The sequence below is a fragment of the Camelina sativa genome, chromosome 12 (genome assembly GCF_030686135.1).
Source record: "Camelina sativa cultivar CO46 ecotype springtype chromosome 12, ASM3068613v1".
NCBI classification, from domain to species: Eukaryota; Viridiplantae; Streptophyta; class Magnoliopsida; order Brassicales; family Brassicaceae; genus Camelina; species Camelina sativa.
Window position 1 is genome coordinate 30,804,314 of NC_141891.1, and position 17,925 is coordinate 30,822,238.

The 17,925-nt window shown below is 41.2% G+C and overlaps 4 protein-coding genes and 1 pseudogene across 4 annotated transcripts; 3 read left to right on the top strand and 2 right to left on the bottom strand.

Moving 5' to 3' along the window:
* The first annotated feature begins 3 nt into the window (after positions 1–3).
* LOC147931153 (15.7 kDa heat shock protein, peroxisomal pseudogene) lies at positions 4–3,814 on the top strand (annotated as a pseudogene).
* Positions 3,815–5,310: 1,496 nt separating this feature from the next.
* LOC147931154 (uncharacterized) lies at positions 5,311–6,108 on the bottom strand. The gene is made up of 2 exons (XM_087477202.1): positions 5,720–6,108; positions 5,311–5,548 (listed from the first exon to the last, which is right to left on the bottom strand). The coding sequence occupies exons 1-2, from the start codon at positions 6,106–6,108 to the stop codon at positions 5,311–5,313; spliced, it is 627 nt and encodes a 208-aa protein (XP_087333328.1).
* Positions 6,109–7,943: 1,835 nt separating this feature from the next.
* On the bottom strand, positions 7,944–8,600 carry LOC147931155 (uncharacterized). Its single transcript, XM_087477203.1, has one exon. It carries the CDS (start codon positions 8,598–8,600, stop codon positions 7,944–7,946), a length of 657 nt encoding a protein of 218 aa, XP_087333329.1.
* Positions 8,601–11,543: 2,943 nt separating this feature from the next.
* On the top strand, positions 11,544–14,215 carry LOC147931156 (uncharacterized). Its single transcript, XM_087479769.1, has 2 exons — positions 11,544–13,639; positions 13,850–14,215. The coding sequence occupies exons 1-2, from the start codon at positions 12,739–12,741 to the stop codon at positions 13,972–13,974; spliced, it is 1,026 nt and encodes a 341-aa protein (XP_087335895.1). The 5' UTR covers positions 11,544–12,738; the 3' UTR covers positions 13,975–14,215.
* A 185-nt stretch (positions 14,216–14,400) lies between these two features.
* Positions 14,401–15,426, top strand: LOC147931157 (uncharacterized). Its single transcript, XM_087477204.1, has one exon. The coding sequence runs from the start codon at positions 14,401–14,403 to the stop codon at positions 15,424–15,426; it is 1,026 nt and encodes a 341-aa protein (XP_087333330.1).
* The last annotated feature ends 2,499 nt before the right edge of the window (positions 15,427–17,925 follow it).

The following is a 17,925-nucleotide window of genomic DNA, read 5'->3' on the forward strand; positions in this document are numbered from 1 at the left end:
CATATGACAGGAGCTTTTCTACGAACTTCAAAGGTTTTGTGAATATATACACATGTGACATGACTAGCAACAAGCTTAGCTAAGAGGTTGAAGAACATGGCTGAGTGACGGGGGAATATTCTTGTATCCATTTCGTAGATTCCAAGAATGGTCAGGAGGAGCAACGGCTCTGCTTGATTGGATCAAATCTTCAAACTCTCATATCTTCAAGATCAACGTTCCTGGTTACAACAAAGATGACATAAAAGTGTAGATCGAAGAAGGTAACGTTTTGAGTATCAGAGGAGAAGATTTCAAGAAGGAAGATAAAGAGGACAATTTGATGTGGCACTGAAGTTTGTGTATGTTTGATCTAAAGAAAAGATTGTTTAAAGTATAACTCACTTTATTAGCTTAAGAAAGTCTCTCAAAACTTAAGCTCTCAATCTCTCTCAAATCTCTCACACAAAACACTCTTATGTTTTTCTGCAACACATGCATCCCTTTATATATAAAACCAAAACCAACTAATCCTAATCCTATTTGGTAATGTATGTTTAGATAACTCCTAAACATCCACCAATCCTAATCTCTCTAGGAATCCTAGTCCAAATAGGTTTAGGACAACCTAAGTCTTCAAGTCCTCTTCAAGCTTTATCCAACATTCTCCCCTTTAAGCTTGAACTCTTCTTTCTTCAAATCTTGAACACCAATGAGATTTCTCATCTCTTTAAACTTTATTCTTCCAAGTACCTTTGTTAGTATGTCTGCCTTTTACTCACTCCCAGGAACATGTTCAACCTCAATTTGGCCCTTTTCAACACATTCTCTAATAAAATGATATTGCCTATGTATGAGTTTGCTCCGGCCATGAAACACAAGATTTTTTTTCAAAGAAATTGCAGACCTATTGTCGATACGTATTGTGACTCTTTCGCTTGGAACTCGGTGATTTCACAAAGCATCTCTTGCAACCAAATGGCTTGTTTTGCAGCCTCTGTTTCGGCCATGAACTCTGCCTCACACGAAGACAAAGCTACAACATCCTGTTTTTGTGAACACCAAGTAATCAGACTTCCTCCTAGATAAAAGATGTGTCCAGAGGTACTCTTGCCATCATCTTCATCGACATTATGGCTACTGTCGCTATATCCTATAAGCTTTGGTATCTTTGTTCTACCAAAATCTAGGCCAAGTGTTGTAGTTCCCCTTAAGTACCTTAGAAACTGCTTCATCGCTGCACCGTCTGATTCTCTTGTACTTTGCATATATCTACTCACAATTCCTACACAATAAGACAAGTCTGGTCTTGTGTGAAGCAGATAGCGAAGACATCCTACATGTTTTTGAGAGTTTTAAACCAAGCTCCATGGGTGTGTGTACCGGATTACACTTATCCATCTTTGCTTCTTCGAGAATCTTCGAAGCATAGCGTGCTTGATTTAGTGTTATCCCTCTTTGATGCTGAACAACTTCAATTCCTATGTAATAAGTCAATCTTCCAAGATCACTCATCTCAAACTTTGATCCCATCTCCTTCTTGAAATCATTAATGACATCCAAGCTTGTCCCTTTCACAAAAAGATCATCGACATAAACACCAACGATCAACAAATTTCTTCCAACCTCCTTTCAATACACAGATGGTTCCTTGGTGCACTTAAAGAAGCTCAAGTCTAAGAGAATCTTATTCAATTTGTTGTTCCAGGCTTGTGGTGCTTGTCGTAATCCATAGAGAGCTTTGTTAATTAGTCTGTAAACTTTGTCTTCTCTTCCCGTATTCTCGAATCCTTCTGGTTGTGAGACATACACTGTTGCTTTTAGTTCTCCATGAAGAAACGCAGTTTTGACGTCAAGATGATGGATTTCCCAACCATGTGCAGCTGCAATATCAATAAGAAGCCTTATTGTCTCAATCCTTCCCACTGGAGCAAAAAATTCTTCAAAGTCCACACCGTACTGTTGCGCGTAATCCTTTTTAACAAGTCTTCTTTGTGTTTGTTGATGCTACCATCCGAATTTCTTTTAAGTTTAAAAACCCATTTTAACCCAATTAGCTTTGCTCCTACTGGTAAATCAACAAGGTTCCAAGTCTTTAGCTTCTCAATTGATCCAGTTTCCTCCTTACAAGCATGTACCCATTCTTTCGACTCCTTTGCTTCACCAAATTCTCTCGGTTCGTTGTTTAGAATTAACAATAGCATCTCACCTTCTTCCTCAGCAAGCAAAACATAGTCCTTTAAGTACTTTGGCATATGTTTCTCCCTTTGTGATCTCCTTAAAGCTATTGGAGATGTATCTCTTTGTATCACACCATTAGATTCATTGATCTCTGCATTCTCCACTTCGTTATTTCCTGTAACTTCTAATTCTTCTCCAATATCAAGACCTTGTTCGGTCTAGAAACCTTCATTGTCTTCTTGAAATCTACCATTACCAAACTCAGCAAACGTAAACTCAAAACCACCATTACCATCTCTCATGCTATTCTCAACATTCCAATTTCATCCCTTTGATTCATCAAAGATAACATTTCTGCTCATAACAATCTTCTTTGTCTGCGGATCAAGCAATCGATATGCTTTAGAGCCTGGTTCTGTTCCTAGATGAACTAGTATCCGTGTTATGTCGTCTAGCTTCTTAAGATGATGACTGTCCACCTTTGCGTACCCAATACAATCAAAGACCCGGATATGGTCTATACTTGGTTTCTTATCCCGAAACATCTCATATGGAGTCATATCTTTAAGAGCTCGAGTCGCCACTCTATTTAACAAGTAAGTTGAGTGTCTAACCGCTTCTCCCCACATGTAATTAGGCATATACATGTGCTTTAGAATGCTTCTCGCCATCTCCATCAACGTTCTGTTTCGTCTCTCCACTACTCTATTTTGTTGTGGAGTATAAAGTGCTGTGAGATGTCTTCTTATGCCATGTTCTTCACAAAAACTATTGAACTCATATGACACAAATTCTCCTCTTCTATCTGTTCTCAAGGTTTGTATCTTTTTATCTGATTCCTTCTCTACCATTAATTTAAAGTTTATGAACTTTTGAAAAGCTTCTTCCTTCCCTTTCAATAGAATTTTCCACATATATCTTGAGAAATCGTCTATGAGAACAAAAACATATCGGTTTCCAGCACTTGTAATTGGTGTAATCGGTCCATAGAGATCACTATGTATAAGTTCAAGTTTCTTTGTTGCTTTATATGTGGTTGCCTGCGGAAAAGCATGTCTAGTTTGTTTACCAAGTAAACATGAGCTGCAGATCATCTTCTCAAGAGTGTCATTCGGAGCTCCATGGACTAGTTTTCTCTGTATCATGGAGTTTAGAGTGTCGAAATTCACATGTCCCATCCTAGCATGCCACCTGTTTGGTTTGCCTGCATCCGAAAAGTAAAGACATGTGTTGTCTTTCAAACCCATGCGAACCTTGTACAACCTATTAGCTGATCTGTCGGTTTTGGTAAGGAGCTTTCCATCACAGTCTTTCATTGTCAAGTATCCATCTTTTAGTCTGATATCACAACCTTCCTCTGTAGCTTGACCGAGACTAACAATATTGCTTTTAAAACCAGAAATGTAGTATACATCTGTCATCTTCCTTGGCGGAGAGAGAAGCTTTTTCCGGTAGAGGTGAGTTGAGTTGCCGGAGAATGTGAAAGTCGACCAAGTTAAAGATTACGTGGAGAACGGTGTTCTTACTGTTGTTGTTCCGAAGGACACGTCACCCAAAGTCGTCCAAGATTAGGAATGTTAATACTGTATTACTAGCAAGCTTTGATGTCATAACCGGTTACGACCGGATATTTGGTTTTTATACGATGGAATAAAATTGGACTTTGTTGTTACTTAATAAATTCAATAAACCATGTAATGTTTTAGAAATATTTTAATAATTGGTTTGACAAAGATGATTATATAATAGATGATGAGCAAAGAACCCACAACGCTGAAGATTTTACATAACCCGAAAACTCTGATTCTAACCAAATTTAACCGGTTTCTGATTTTGATTCAGTGTTTGTTTATATATATATTGCTTAAAGCGGCTTATACCAAAATGAAACAAGATGCTGATGGATTTACTATTTACATCACCGGAATAACACTAGTAAAAATAGAGGGTATAGCCATGGAAAATTCAGTGATTAAGGCTATATTATCGTAGCTATATAACTACACATACATGGAAAGATACAGGAAAAAATCATGTGTATACGATCATGGCTTAAAAATAATCGTGTTTTTTTCGTGACATTATAGCCACAGTTTTGACACGCCTTATTCATAACTAGTTTAGCCATAGATTTGCCAGATAAATGTTTGTGGTTTAGTAGCCATGAAGTAATCAATGACTAATATGTGGCCTCTTCATATAGTTTTAATTTAAAAAAAAAAAAAATTGGCTATTATAGATTAAAGGAGATAGAACACTGGAGAAGGAAGAGAAGAAGAAAAAAAAGACGTACTGACGGATTCAAGTCGGAAGATTGTGGGCGACGATGGTCAAAGGCATGATGATTCTTGAACAGGAAAAGATTCGTAAAAAGATATAAAAAAAGTGACGGCTTTTTTTCTAAGTGTTAAGTCCAACGATTTGAGTGTGAGGGTTTTCGTGTTTTCTATTTTTTTTTGTCAAACTAAGAATTTTTAATAACTAAAATAAAATAATTTGGGGTAAAAAAATTTCAGCTAACCCATGAAACTCATATACTTGAGTGTTAAACAATTCAGCTATCTCGGGAAGACCAGTTATGTTTTATTTTAGTTAAATATAATTATGAAAAGCATTTTGGAAAGAAAAAACATGTTTTATAATTTGTTTTTAAATTGGTAACTTACAAACGACACAGTATATACAAATAGTTTCGTGAACAAATTGTGGCAGCTTAGTAATGGTTAAGCCACAATTTTAATTCGTTGCCACTTAGTCACGTATATATTGTGACCATAACGTAGCAAAAGAAGTCGCGTAAAAAACGAGACTAATTCATGACTAATTAAGCAATGATTTAAACACGAAAATGTCACGTTTTTCATTATTTGTAATTTCGTGGTATTTTGTGATTTTTTTTTTTGTTAAAAGACTTTCAATTAAATTGCAGGATAAAAAAGAGTTTACAAGGCCTAAACCCAATCCGGAAGCCCGTTAAGAGAAATTAGAGAAAAAATAGAAAAAACCCATAGTTATGAAAGAACCAGAAGTTGAACCATCAGTTAGAATTGAACCAGAAATACGGTTGGGAGATAACCACCTCTAACCAGCTTTTATTGCACCTGTATCGACCAAACACTGGCATAATGAAGAGTGGAGATCTTTTGGAGTTTAGGTTATGGTTGTTGTAGTTGTCGCTGCCGCTGCTTCTCCAGCGAACCAGAGGTGCAGAAGCGATAGAGATAGTTCTGGCTGTGAGTCTCGCAGACTAGAAGCTTTGTTCCTTATGAGTACATCAATTTGTCGAAGGAGGAGATCAACGGACTTGTAGTTGTTCCTGTGAAGCCGGTGATTCCTTTCCGACCAGATGGAGTAGATCACGGCTTGCCAAGCTAGGAGTGCAAGCTTTCTAGAGACCCGTGAGCCCCGGAAGTTCAAAAGTTGTTGGATAGTCGTGCTCCATTATCAAGAGGGCTGGAGGTTGCAACGGGCAGCGATAATAGACCAGATCGACTAGCTAAAAGAGCAGTCAAAGAGCAGGTGATCTCGTGTTTCTTGCTCGATCCCGCATAGTAGACACAGTGGATCTACTTGGAGACCCCAGCTGAGTAACCGGTCTTTGGTGGGCGATTGGTTCAACATGAACAGCCAGGTTAGAAACTTATGCTTAGGGATACCTCCTGGGAACCAAATGATAGTATGCCATGGAACTGATGGGTGATCTGTCTTTATCGCAGAGCAGATGACTCCTGTGGAATGACCATCTTTGAGTGAGTCGTCAATCCACCAGAGGTAAGTATCTGGTTCTTCAGTTAGATGAATAGTAGAGAATTCTATGTGGAGATTGACTTGTGAGTCCGATCTTGCAGGCGGGAGATTCCAAGCATCGTGACGCCAGAGATCAGATAAACGAGCTCCTCGACTAATGCCTACTTGATAGATCCCATCACCTTGTAGGTAAGTTGTCATTTTTCAAAACCTACTCCAGTTATCCGTCCAAAACAAACATGATTCACCATTCCCAAGCTTCAGTTTAATCCAAGGGTAAGCCATTTCTCTAATTTTTAGCAGCTTGTTAGTTAACCAAGAGTGTTTATTGTTTGTTTTCCTTATCTAGAAGCTGCTCAGATTACTAGAGAGGACTTCTCGCCTGAACCAAGCTACCCAAACTGACCCAGCACGAAAGAAGATTAACCAGATGAGCTTTAGCATGCATGCCGTGTTCCAAGCCTGTAAGTTACGAATCCCTAATCCCCCTTCCTTCTTTTCTAGTGTGACAGTCTCCCAAGCAAACCTTGCTGAATGATGACCCTCTATCGTCCCCTTCCAGAGGAATGCACTCGAAAGAGAATTAATGATCCTTACACATTTTTTGGCAGAACAAAACCGGAGCACCAGAAGTTGGAGATCCCTGCTATCACCGTGTTTAATAGTTGGAGTCTGCCTGCAAACGATAGAGTTTTAGTGGACCAAGCGTTGAATCGACCTTTTACTTTCTGAATCAATGGGGCACAGTCCAGCAAAGTGAGTTTCTTTGTACACAGGGGAATGCCTAAGTATCTTATGGGCAAATGTCCGTGGCTAATCCTAGTTGAAGCAGTGATTTAATCTATTTCAGGTTGAATAAACCAGAGGTGAAGAAACTTGTCTTAGGGAGACTAATGGCTAGACCCGATACTTCTTCAAATTCTTTGAGGACTTGTAACACATTGTGCAGCGAGGAGGTTGTCCCATCTATGAAGATAAGCAGATCATCAGCAAAACAAAGGTGGGTTAGCTTCATTTCTCTACATTTATGATGGTAATGGATTCTTCCTTCTTTCCGCTGCTTTGTCTAAACAAGCTGATAAACAGTTCATTGCCATCACAAATAGATATGGCGATAGGGGATCCCCTTGACGAAGCCCTCTACTTCCTTTGAAGTAGCCATGCACATGTCCATTGAGGCAAACAGAGAAGGAGGGGGTGCATATGAAAGCTTTGAACCATCTTAAGTAAGTCTCCGGAACTTCAATACCTCTAAGGCAACTAAAGATAAATTCCCATCTAACCGTATCAAAAGCCTTAGCTATATCTACTTTGATGGTTATTCTTTTTGGTCCATTTGCCTTATGATAGCCATTTACCAGCTCAGCTGCTAACAAAGTATTTTCTACTAACAACCGACCTTTAATGAAAGCTGTCTGATTTCTTTGTACTAGGTCTGGAAGGATTGGCTTTAACCTCGCAACCAGCAACTTCGAGACCACTTTGTACAGTGTGTTAAGGCATGATATGGGACGGAAGTCAGAGACAAGTGAGGCTCCCGGGATTTTTGGTATCAGTGCTAGGATGGTTGCATTGGTTGCTGAAGGAAGGAAAGAGGTGTGGAAGAACTTGAGGATGCTGGACGTCACTTCTTCACCAAGAATTCCCCAAGAGGCTTTATAAAAAGCTGAGGTAAAGCCATCAGGGCCTGGAGCTTTATTAGCATTCATCTTGAACATGACCTGTTTAATCTCCTGAGCTGTAGGAAATTTGATCATTGTTTGTTTCAGGTCAGAGGTACAGCGGTACGACAAAATACTCTGAATCCAGCCAAGTGGTCCATTTACAGGTTGCATTACTGATGGAGCAAGTAGAGATTGAAAATGGGATATCGCCATAGAACTCATCTCTAAAGGGTCATCAATAACTGTACCAGAGAGGGAGGGGAATGAACGGATTGCATTGAAAGCGTTTCTCATCTGCATGATTCTGTGAAAGTAAGTCGTATTCAAGTCACCCTCCTTTAACCAATTTATTCCACCTGAAGAAAGCTTCTTCTATTGTTCTGAGAAACGCCCACTTTGAGTGAATATCCTTTTTTGTTGATAAAGCTCAGGTGAAGGAGCCGCCATAGCCTGAACCTGCACAGTTTGAAGCAAAAGGTTAGTCTCTCGTACTCTGTTTTGGATATCTGAGAAGTTCTCTCTCGATAGTGTTTTCAACTCTCGTTTAAGTATTTTTTGCTTTGCACTTAATGAGGAGAAACAGGGCTCCGAGGGAGATGTACTTCCAACTAGATTCCATGCAGTTTCAATCGTAGGGTGAAATTTTGGGTGTTTGGTTAAGAAATTGAAGAACTTGAAGGGTTTTGTGCCCGCTGAAGGGAGGGAAGCAAAAAGGTTTATAAGGCTGGGAGAGTGGTCAGAGATTTCAGGCGCTAGGAAGGAGACAACTCTGTCGGGATACAAGGTAAGCCAGTGGTTATTCACAAGAACTCTGTCTAGCTTTTTTGCTATTGGGTTTGTAACGTTTTTATTGGTCCAGGTGAAAAGTGGGCCTTGGAAGCGCAGGTCAAACAGTTCCAGTTGCATGAGACAATCTCGCAGCTCTAGCATTCGAGAGGTGAAGTGGTTGATACTCGGGTTTGAATGCTCTGCTGGATGGATTATCTTATTGAAATCTCCACATAGAGCCCAAGGGATGGTATCGAGCATCAATCTTTGGTGAAGACCCAGAATTTCACACCAAAGGTCAGTTCTTTCATCACTTAGATTAGGGGCGTAAACAGCTGTAAAGTAAACGCAATGACCTCCTTGTAACGATATCTCGCAGGTGAGAAGGTGTTTGGACTGGTGGAGAACGGTTACTGCTGCAGGAGCTTTCTAGATGAGAACAATACGACCATCCTCATCCGAGTTGTGGTTCGAAGTGTAACTCCAGCCAGGACAAGCTTGGTTCATAACTCGGTTCAAATTCGGTTCCTTAATATGGGTTTCTAATAGAGCACCAAAAGTAGGCTTGTTAATAACTAGCCAGGAGGCCATAGGCCGATGCTTATCCGTGTCATTTAGACCTCGAATGTTCCAACAAAAAGGTTTTATATGCATAGGAACAGGTAAGAGGTCAGGAACTTTGAAGAGCCCCTCCTTGGCTAGGAAGAGCATCTCCAGTAACAACATAAATAGGGTTGGATTGGTCAATCACCATATCAGTTGGTTGGACTTCATTAGGGGGGAAGTTTTCAGAGGGGTCAGTGCGGTGAACAGGTAAGGGTTTGGACTGTGAGGTGGAGGCAAGTATAGAATATGGATTGGAGGTTGTTATTTCTGAGATTGTTTTAGTGGAGGGGACTACTTTTGAGGGTTTTGGTTTCTTGGCTGATTTGGAGTTTTGCTGGTTTAAAGATGGATTTTTAGGTAAGGCGGATGAGGCAGGAGGAAGGGAAGCTTGACTCGTAGCACTTATAGACTCTGCAGGAAGAGAAGAGGAGCCTGAATTGTCCATTATCGGATCTAGTGAGGTAGTGATGGGGATTTGCTCCTTAGTGACTGGCAATCCTTTGTCTTTCTGTGTAGTAGAGTCTGCTTCTTTAACTTTACTAATCTCTGCTACTTTTTCTTTTTGCTTCTGTGTCCAGGATGGCGTCACTAGAGGGAAATATCTGATTACATAGCCAATCTCTTTGCAGTGAGAGCAAGTAGGAGGAACCCAAGGATATTCAACATCGATAGTTATTACTTCTCCATTCTCTCGAACCACTTCAACCGAAGGAGGCAGCGGTTCATTGAGGTTTCTTTCAACCTTTACATGCGCCACAGATAAGCTCACTAAATTCTTTGTAAATTCATCCATTTCTTTTGGTTCTCCTACAAGACCTGCTACTAAACTAATGCCTTTGCGGTGCATTAGGTCAAACGGCATGCCTTTAAGGTGAGCCCAAATTGGAATGGCATCAAGGTTCGTGCTTTCTCCACCTGAGGCATCCCATTGTGCTGCTAGGAACATGCATTCACCAATGTACCACATTTTTTCTCTATAATATTTGTCCTCATATGTTCGTTTGAAATCCTTACCAGCATTGAGTTGTTTTCATGATTAAAGTGGATTTCAAGACGCTGTCCTCGACCCCAGATGTGGCTGAGAACACTCTGAATATGCTTGTAGGTTGGAAGTCGACCCTTAAATCTGCAGATTAAGAAATCCTTGTGAATATTAGCTCCCTCTTGAAACACTGAGTCTGGAATTTGGACTCTAGGTTTGCCTTCAGGAGATATTTCCACTGGGGCGAGTCGCGTAAGGGATCTATCTGCAACACTTTTTAGTTTTTGTGCTAGAGTTTTTTGTTGTTGGTTGCTAGTCTGGATAACCTCTGGAATTTGCTTTCTGGTTGCCTCAACAGGTTGCGAGCTAGAGCTGGGAGTTGGGGGAATGGCTATTGGGATAGTAGTAGGGGCAGAAGGAGTAAGAGCAATGGATGGGAGGATAGTAGGGTTGGGGATGGGAGGCTGGGAGGGGGAAGGAGCAATGAGAACAGCGGTTTGAGAAATTGTAGCTGGTTTCTCGAGAAAAAAGGCAACACCTTGACTTGCATAGTCTGCTACTTGGACAAGGGAGTTACTCGAAGATACATCCTTACTATAGCGTCGAATCACCTTAGGAGGGGGCGTTCGTAGTAGTCCGTTAGTTTGGGCAACAATCTTGCCCTCTGCTGCAGTTTTTCCTTCGATTATTGTAGCCACAGCTTCAGATCTAGGGATTTGACCCATGGTTTTGTAGTAAGAGTTGAGAATGGCTTGAGCTTGGGGGTTTACTACCACCGGAGTAGATTTATGATGAACTGGCAGAGCAAGGACCACTCGCTCAGGCTCAATGTAAGCAGTGTGAGCGGAGTCTGGAGAAACAGAAGAGACAGGGGAGAGGGGGGGGGGAATCAGAGAGAGAGGGGAGGGGGCTTTGGTCGGGAGGGTTGGGGGGGGGGGGGAGGGTGGTGGACGATTGGGACTGCCTTCAACCGAGGTTGAAGTTGGAATCGAGCTGGAAGTACGGTCCGCAGGGAACCAGCAATTCGCCATTGTACGACTCTAACAATGTTTAGTCCTACTTAACAAGTTACTTACGGGGAACGGTGGTATTTTGTGATTTTTTCGTGTCTAATTTGAAAAGTGCCACGTAATGATCGTGAGTCTTTCATGTCTATAGGAAAAATTTCTACTAGTGGTATAAATTTTTAACCAGACTAAATCGGATTCGATTTACATGAGCTAAATAAAATTGGACTGTATATACATACATACTTCATAAACCAAAAGTATTTGAACACCAAAGAATTGTAAAACAAGATTTGACACAAAAGAAATAACCAAAGTGAAGAAAGGATATTTTTGAAAATTGAAAACATCAAAGAGTATTTTTTTTTTAAATGACATTGAAAAAAGAATATTTTTAAAAATGCTTCAAAAAATTATATTTTAGAATTTTTTTATTTTTTCTACTGAAACCAAAAAAAATGTATTCTAAACATGAAAATGACTCAACTAACCATTATATTTTATGATTTGGTTTAGTAATTAAACCCTTAATTTGGATCACTGTAGTTTTTTCCCATAGTAGTCTAAGACAAAGATAAATTAGAGAATCTACTACTAATAAAAAAGGTTATTCAATTATTTAGGAAAAAAAAAATTAAACTCTTCGGACGAAATAACTCTGATGGCGATTACGAAGGCGATTTGCTGCTTGGTTTGAATGTTTGATCTCGTTGTGATTGAGGGACGAGGAGCGGATCTCCTTCGATCTCTGCACGTTCTGGATAATGGGAATCAGATCGGAAATCTGATTTTCCCCGGTCACAATCTGGTTTTGCTGGCTACAAATCTTGGCTTTTATGGGGATTTCCTGGTATCATCGGATCTTAATGATTCTCCCTGGTTGATTTTGATTCTGTTTCTCTGGGGGATTCGAAAATCTGGGTTCGCGGATTGGGTTTTAATATCGGATGGGGATAGGCGGATGTTATCGATAGCGATTTCAATCATGGGTTCCAAGGATTTGTAATCAATCATAATGGATGTGGATACGTTTTTGATACCATATCGTGATTCTCCTCCCCTTCTGATTGGGTTTTCTTTCGAGTGTGTTAAAAGGCTGATTTGGGGTTTTGGTAAGTATAGCTATTACTCATTTATTCCATCACGGTTGAGAATAAATTCAGATTATGCATTAGAGGCGATGGGATATTGGTTGATCGATTATGGAATGGTTGGGTTTGGCAGATTTGGTGTATCTCTATCAAGGATTTTTTCGAGTTGGTGGTATGTTCAAGGCTTATTTAGGCGTGGGAATGAAGAATCTCTTCTCGGGCATTCTCTTTCTCATTTTGTTCTATTTTGTGGCGTGTTCTTTGTTTCCCTCAAAGCGATTTCGTATTCTTTGTGGGCTGCTTATCGCTTGTTTGGGGTTTTTTTCATGGCTCAAATGTCGCTAAACAAAGGCAAAGCTTTGTTGGTGCGTACTGAAACGGTAAGGATTACTTCTTCTGTTCTAGCTCAGAGGATCCAGCAATTCTCGATGACTCTCATTGGGCGTCTTATGAATCCGACTGTTCAGAGGATGGAATCTCTGTTGATTAATTTGCCTAAGATTTGGAAGATGGAAGACAATGTGGTGGGTGCTGATTTGGGGCAAGGTTTATTTCAGTTTAATTTTGAAGCAGAGGAGGAGCTCCAAACGGTTTTGCAGAACGGGCCTTATCACTTTGATGGGTGGATGGTTTCTTTGGTGAAGTGGGAGCCGATCATCTCATCTACTTATCCCTCAGCAATTAATTTTTGAGTGAAGGTCACTGGTATTCCAATGCATCTTTGGGAGGATGCAACTTTAAGAGCTATTGCTAAGAAGGTTGGTATCCTCAGGGAAATTGATGAGGAGTCTGGGAGTTTTTGCGTGACTATCAATGGTTTCAACCCTCTTCTTTTCAAGTTGGTTGTTCCCTTTGCTACTGGGGATGGGATTATTGTGTCTCTTGAGTATGAGAAGCTTTCGGGATATTGTGATCACTGTTCTCGCCTTACTCATGATATGAGAGGTTTTCCAGAGTTGCAGAAGGGATCCGGTGAGCAGGCTGTAGAGCAACAAACGGATAAGAGGGGTGGTCAGCGACAACACCTTCAATCTAAACAAGGGGGTTATCATAATGAAGGTGGTTGGGAGAAGCCAAGAAAGGTTGTTAAGAGAGCTTTGGATTTTCATAATCAAGAGCCTATTGTCGGTGATATGGGTCCTGTTACCTCTCGACATCATGAGAGAGTTTTTGGTCCGGTCTGGGGTCAGAAGAAACAATCCACTGCTGGTCATTCTAGTGGCTCTGGTGGGCAGCGAGGTTCTTATGTGAGTAGTGATTTTCTGGGTCAGGCTTCATCTATTAATATCAACCGCAAGGGTTTTGGACCAGTGTGGCCTAAGCCGTTGTATAGAGCCAAACAGCAAGTCACTGATCAGCGGTTACAGGAGGTTGAGAATGAGGATCCCATAGCTACAGACTCGCAGTTTGGTTCTGTTTCTGGGGATGCTATTTATGAGGGTTTGGTGAAGGATCCAGTGGATCCAGATTTCATGGAGGAGAATGATGATTTGTTGGAAGATGGTGAGTGTCCGGAGGGTGGTGGTTTGATTGAGGGAGAGTTGGGTAAGGAGGGTGAGCTTCTTCCGGGACAGGGGACCGACCCTCAAACAACAAAGGATGATATTTCATCAGGTACCATTCTTATCTCGGCTCCGGGTGATATTGCTTTGGGATCTATTAATTGTGCCTTGGCTGATGTCACTTTAGGGACTTCGCATAATCATAGGCGGAGTGTGAACGAGAAAAGTGTTAAAAAAGGAGTTACGGCTCCAAGGAGGGCTGCCTTGTCATTGGCTTCCCCCGGTAAACAATTGTTGGCTAAGGTTTTGTCTAAACCTGCAGGTGCAGGGAACAAACAGAAGGGGACAGGGAGACAGGACATTTCTTTGCGTGGTAAACCAGCGGATGGTGGTCGTCAAATCAAGAAAGGGACGGTGGCTCTCCCGAAACCACCGGCGGAAACGTGAAGATCCTTAGTTGGAACTGTCAGGGCATAGGGGCTGATCTGACAGAGATGTATTTGGGTGATTTGTGGAAACAACATCGACCAGACATTTTTTTTTTATCAGAAACTAAGAAATGTTTTTCTTATTTGCAAAAATTTCAGAATAAGTTTAGTTTTAATAATTTGTTTACTGTTGAACCCTGCGGGGCTAGTGGTGGTTTAGCATTATTTTACAAGGATGAAATAAAACTCTCAGTTCTTTATGATTGTGATCGCATTATAGATGTACAAGCGTTTTTTGGTCAACAATTAGTTTATATGTCCTTTATATACGGTGATCCGGTTCCCCAAAATCGCGAAAAAGTTTGGGATAAGTTATCGGATATCGGGTCTTTTCGTGTTGATCCTTGGTTTATGATTGGTGATTTTAACGAATTGGTTGGCAATCATGAGAAAAAGGGGAGGTGCTTTGCGTCCAGCCTCCTCCTTTGTGCCTTTTACTTCCATGCTCCGACATTGTGGGATGCTAGAATTCCCTTGTTATGGTAAACAATTATCATGGAGAGGTAATCGGTGCAATAACCAGGTAGTTCGTTGTCGATTAGATCGGGCTTTGGGTAATGAGGACTGGCAAGGCTATTTTCCGAATTCTAAGATAGATTATTTGGAAATGATTGGTTTTGATCATTGTCCAATTTTAGCAACTTGCCTTAAGACACATACGAGACGGAATAGGCAATTCCGTTTTGACAAGCGCTGGTTGGGAAAAGATGGTTTATTAGGGGCGGTTGAGTCAGGATGGAATCCTACAAAAAACTTCCGGGTTCCGGGTTTTGTGGATAAGATAAAAATTTGCAGGAATTCGATTTCTTGGTGGTGGAAAAATAATATTTATTCTGGTCCAAGGCTCATTTCTTCCTTGAAGGAGGCGTTACAGGTGGCGAAAATGGATGATTCGATTTCTCAGGAGGAAATTCGGGATATAGAGAGGAAATTAAAAGAGGCGTATCGGGATGAGGAATTATACTGGCAACAAAAGAGTAGGAGGTTTTGGTTATGGGTTGGGGATAAGAATACTAAATTTTTCCAAGCCTCTACTAGACAGCGACGGGTAAGAAATAGGATTATTGGTTTGTTCGATGCAGCTAATGTATGGAATGAATCGGTCTCAGGTATGGAGAATATTGCTACAAAATATTTTGAGGATCTTTTTCGGAATTCGGATGTCCGAGGTGTTTCAGAGATGTTACAGGAGATTACCCCTTTAATTTCGGATGCTATGAACAGAGATTTAATTCGGGATATTTCTGAAGCGGAAGTTCGGAAAGCCCTGTTTGCTATGCATCCAGAGAAAACCCCAGGACCTGACGGCATGACGGCTTTGTTTTTTCAACGCTTTTGGTCTTCCTTAAAAGGGGATTTAGTGGCTCTGGTTAGAGAATTTTCCGGTCAAGTAGTTTTGACCCACGTTTAAATAAGACGAATATTTGTCTTATTCCTAAAGTTGATCGGCCACAGCGGATGGCGGAGTTTAGGCCGATAAGCCTTTGTAATGTGAGTTATAAAATTATTTCTAAGGTTCTGTGTTTTTGGTTAAAACGGTTCCTCCCATCCTTGGTTTCTGAAACTCAGTCAGCTTTTGTTTCGGGTCGGTTAATTACAGATAATATTTTGGTTGCGCAGGAAATGTTTCATGGGTTAAATACTAATCCAAGGTGTAAGTTGGAGTTTCTGGCCTTCAAAACGGATATGAGTAAGGCTTATGATCGTGTGGAATGGGATTTTTTAGAAGCGGTTATGGTAAAGTTAGGGTTTGATAGGAAATGGATTTCCTGGATCATGTGGTGTGTCTCTTCGGTGTCATATCAAGTCCTTCTTAATGGTCAACCCCGGGGTTTTATTAAACCTCAGAGAGGTCTACGTCAGGGGGATCCGTTGTCACCGTATTTGTTTATACTTTGCATAGAGGTTCTGATAGCGAATATTAAAAAGCCAGAACGGGAGAAGAAAGTAACGGGTATCTCAATCGCTCGCGATAGTCCTACCATTTCGCATTTGTTGTTTGCTGATGACAGTCTGTTTTCTGTAAAGCAGAGGCGACTGAATGTCAGACGGTCATGGAAATTATCAGAAATTATGGCAAAGCCTCAGGGCAAGAGGTTAATTTAGAGAAATCTTCTATAATGTTTGGTAAGAAGGTTCCTTCTGAGATAAGGGACCAGATGAAGTCAGTCATTGGTATTTCTAAAGAGGGAGGTATGGGCTCTTATTTGGGCATTCCTGAAAGCCTTCAAGGTTCAAAAACGAAGGTTTTTGGCTATGTCAAGGATCGGTTGGATGACCGAGTCAATGGTTGGAATGCAAAGCTTTTATCGAAAGGTGGTAAGGAGATTATGATTAAATCAGTGGCTTTGGCACTGCCTACCCATGTGATGTCCTGCTACAAATTGCCGCAAGAGTTGACATCTAAATTAACGAGTGCTATTTCCACTTTTTGGTGGAAATCCAATGATAGGGCTCGTGGTCTACATTGGGTGGCCTGGGATAAATTATGTAAGGATAAGTGTGAAGGGAGTCTAGGTTTCAGAGCCCTGGAACAATTTAATGATGCCATGCTTGCGAAACAGTATTGGCGGTTAATCCAACATTCGACGTCCTTAATGGCTCGGGTGTTGAAAGGTCGATATTTTAGAAATAAACACCCGCTAATGGCCAAAAAACCTTATAATCCCTCGTTTGCTTGGAGGAGTATTTTTTCGACTAAAGAATTGGTAGAATATGGAGCGCGGTGGGTGGTAGGGTCGGATTGTTCTATTTCGGTTTGGCGAGATCCATGGATACCGGATATTCGTCCACGTCCAGCAAATGGTCGGGGAAGACTCTGGTTACCGAGTTTGATGGTGAAACATTTAATTAATCCTGTTACAAAGGATTGGCACTTGCCTACTCTGGAAGAGTTTCTGGATCCGGGGGATATACCGATTATTCAGAGTATGACGGTCAGTAAAGTCCAGCAACAAGATCGATTAGTTTGGCATTTTACCAAGTTAGGGAAGTATACGGTTAAATCAAGATATCGGCTAGCCAGAGAATTAATGACAGAAGTCGAATACGGGCCGACTTGCACGGCCCTTAGAGCCCAGTCGTGGAAACTCGATGTTACCCTGAAGGTCCAACATTTTTTCTGGCAGATTGCTTCGGGCTCTCTCCCAGTGTTAGAACGGCTTGCGTATAGGGGTGTCCGGTGTGATACTGTATGCAAACGGTGTGAGTCTGCAACAGAAACTATTAATCATGCTCTTTTTGAGTGTCCTCGCTTGCGCGATGTTTGGGGGTGTTCACCGGTTTTGTTAGTTCCAGATGGCTTTTCTTATGCTTCAATCTATGCAAATTTGGATTTTATTTTCTGTCGGGCAGCTTCTCAGTTGGGGGATCCTGATGTAGCTCTTCTTCTCCCTTGGATACTCTGGTCACTATGGAAAGACAGAAACAAAAAAGTTTTTCAGGGGTTACAGGCCGAACCGATGGAGATTTTACTTCAGGCGACTAATGATAAAGTACTGTGGGAAGAGGCCAAATCTTACTCGAATAGTTATTCGCATACTACGCCCCTGTTGGAGGAAAGGGGGGCGTTTCCTTGATGTCAGATTGATGGTTCATGGAAAGGTTCAAATCCTCTACAAGGTCTGGGGTGGTGGTATTGTAGTGATGAAAATTCGACGCTTCTCCTGGGAGCACGGAGTCAGAGGCGAGGTCTTACTTCCTTACATGCAGAGTTACAAGCTTTGATCTGGGCTATGGAGTCACTATTGGCGGCTAGAGTTGTCTGCCAGAGCTTTGAGACAGATTGTGTAGAATTGGTGGCGATGGTGCAGACACCAGATGATTTGCCAGTTTTTTCGAATCTGTTGGAGGAGTTATTTTTGCTCAGATCACGCTTTCCTTCCTTCTCCCTGACTAGGATCATTCGAGA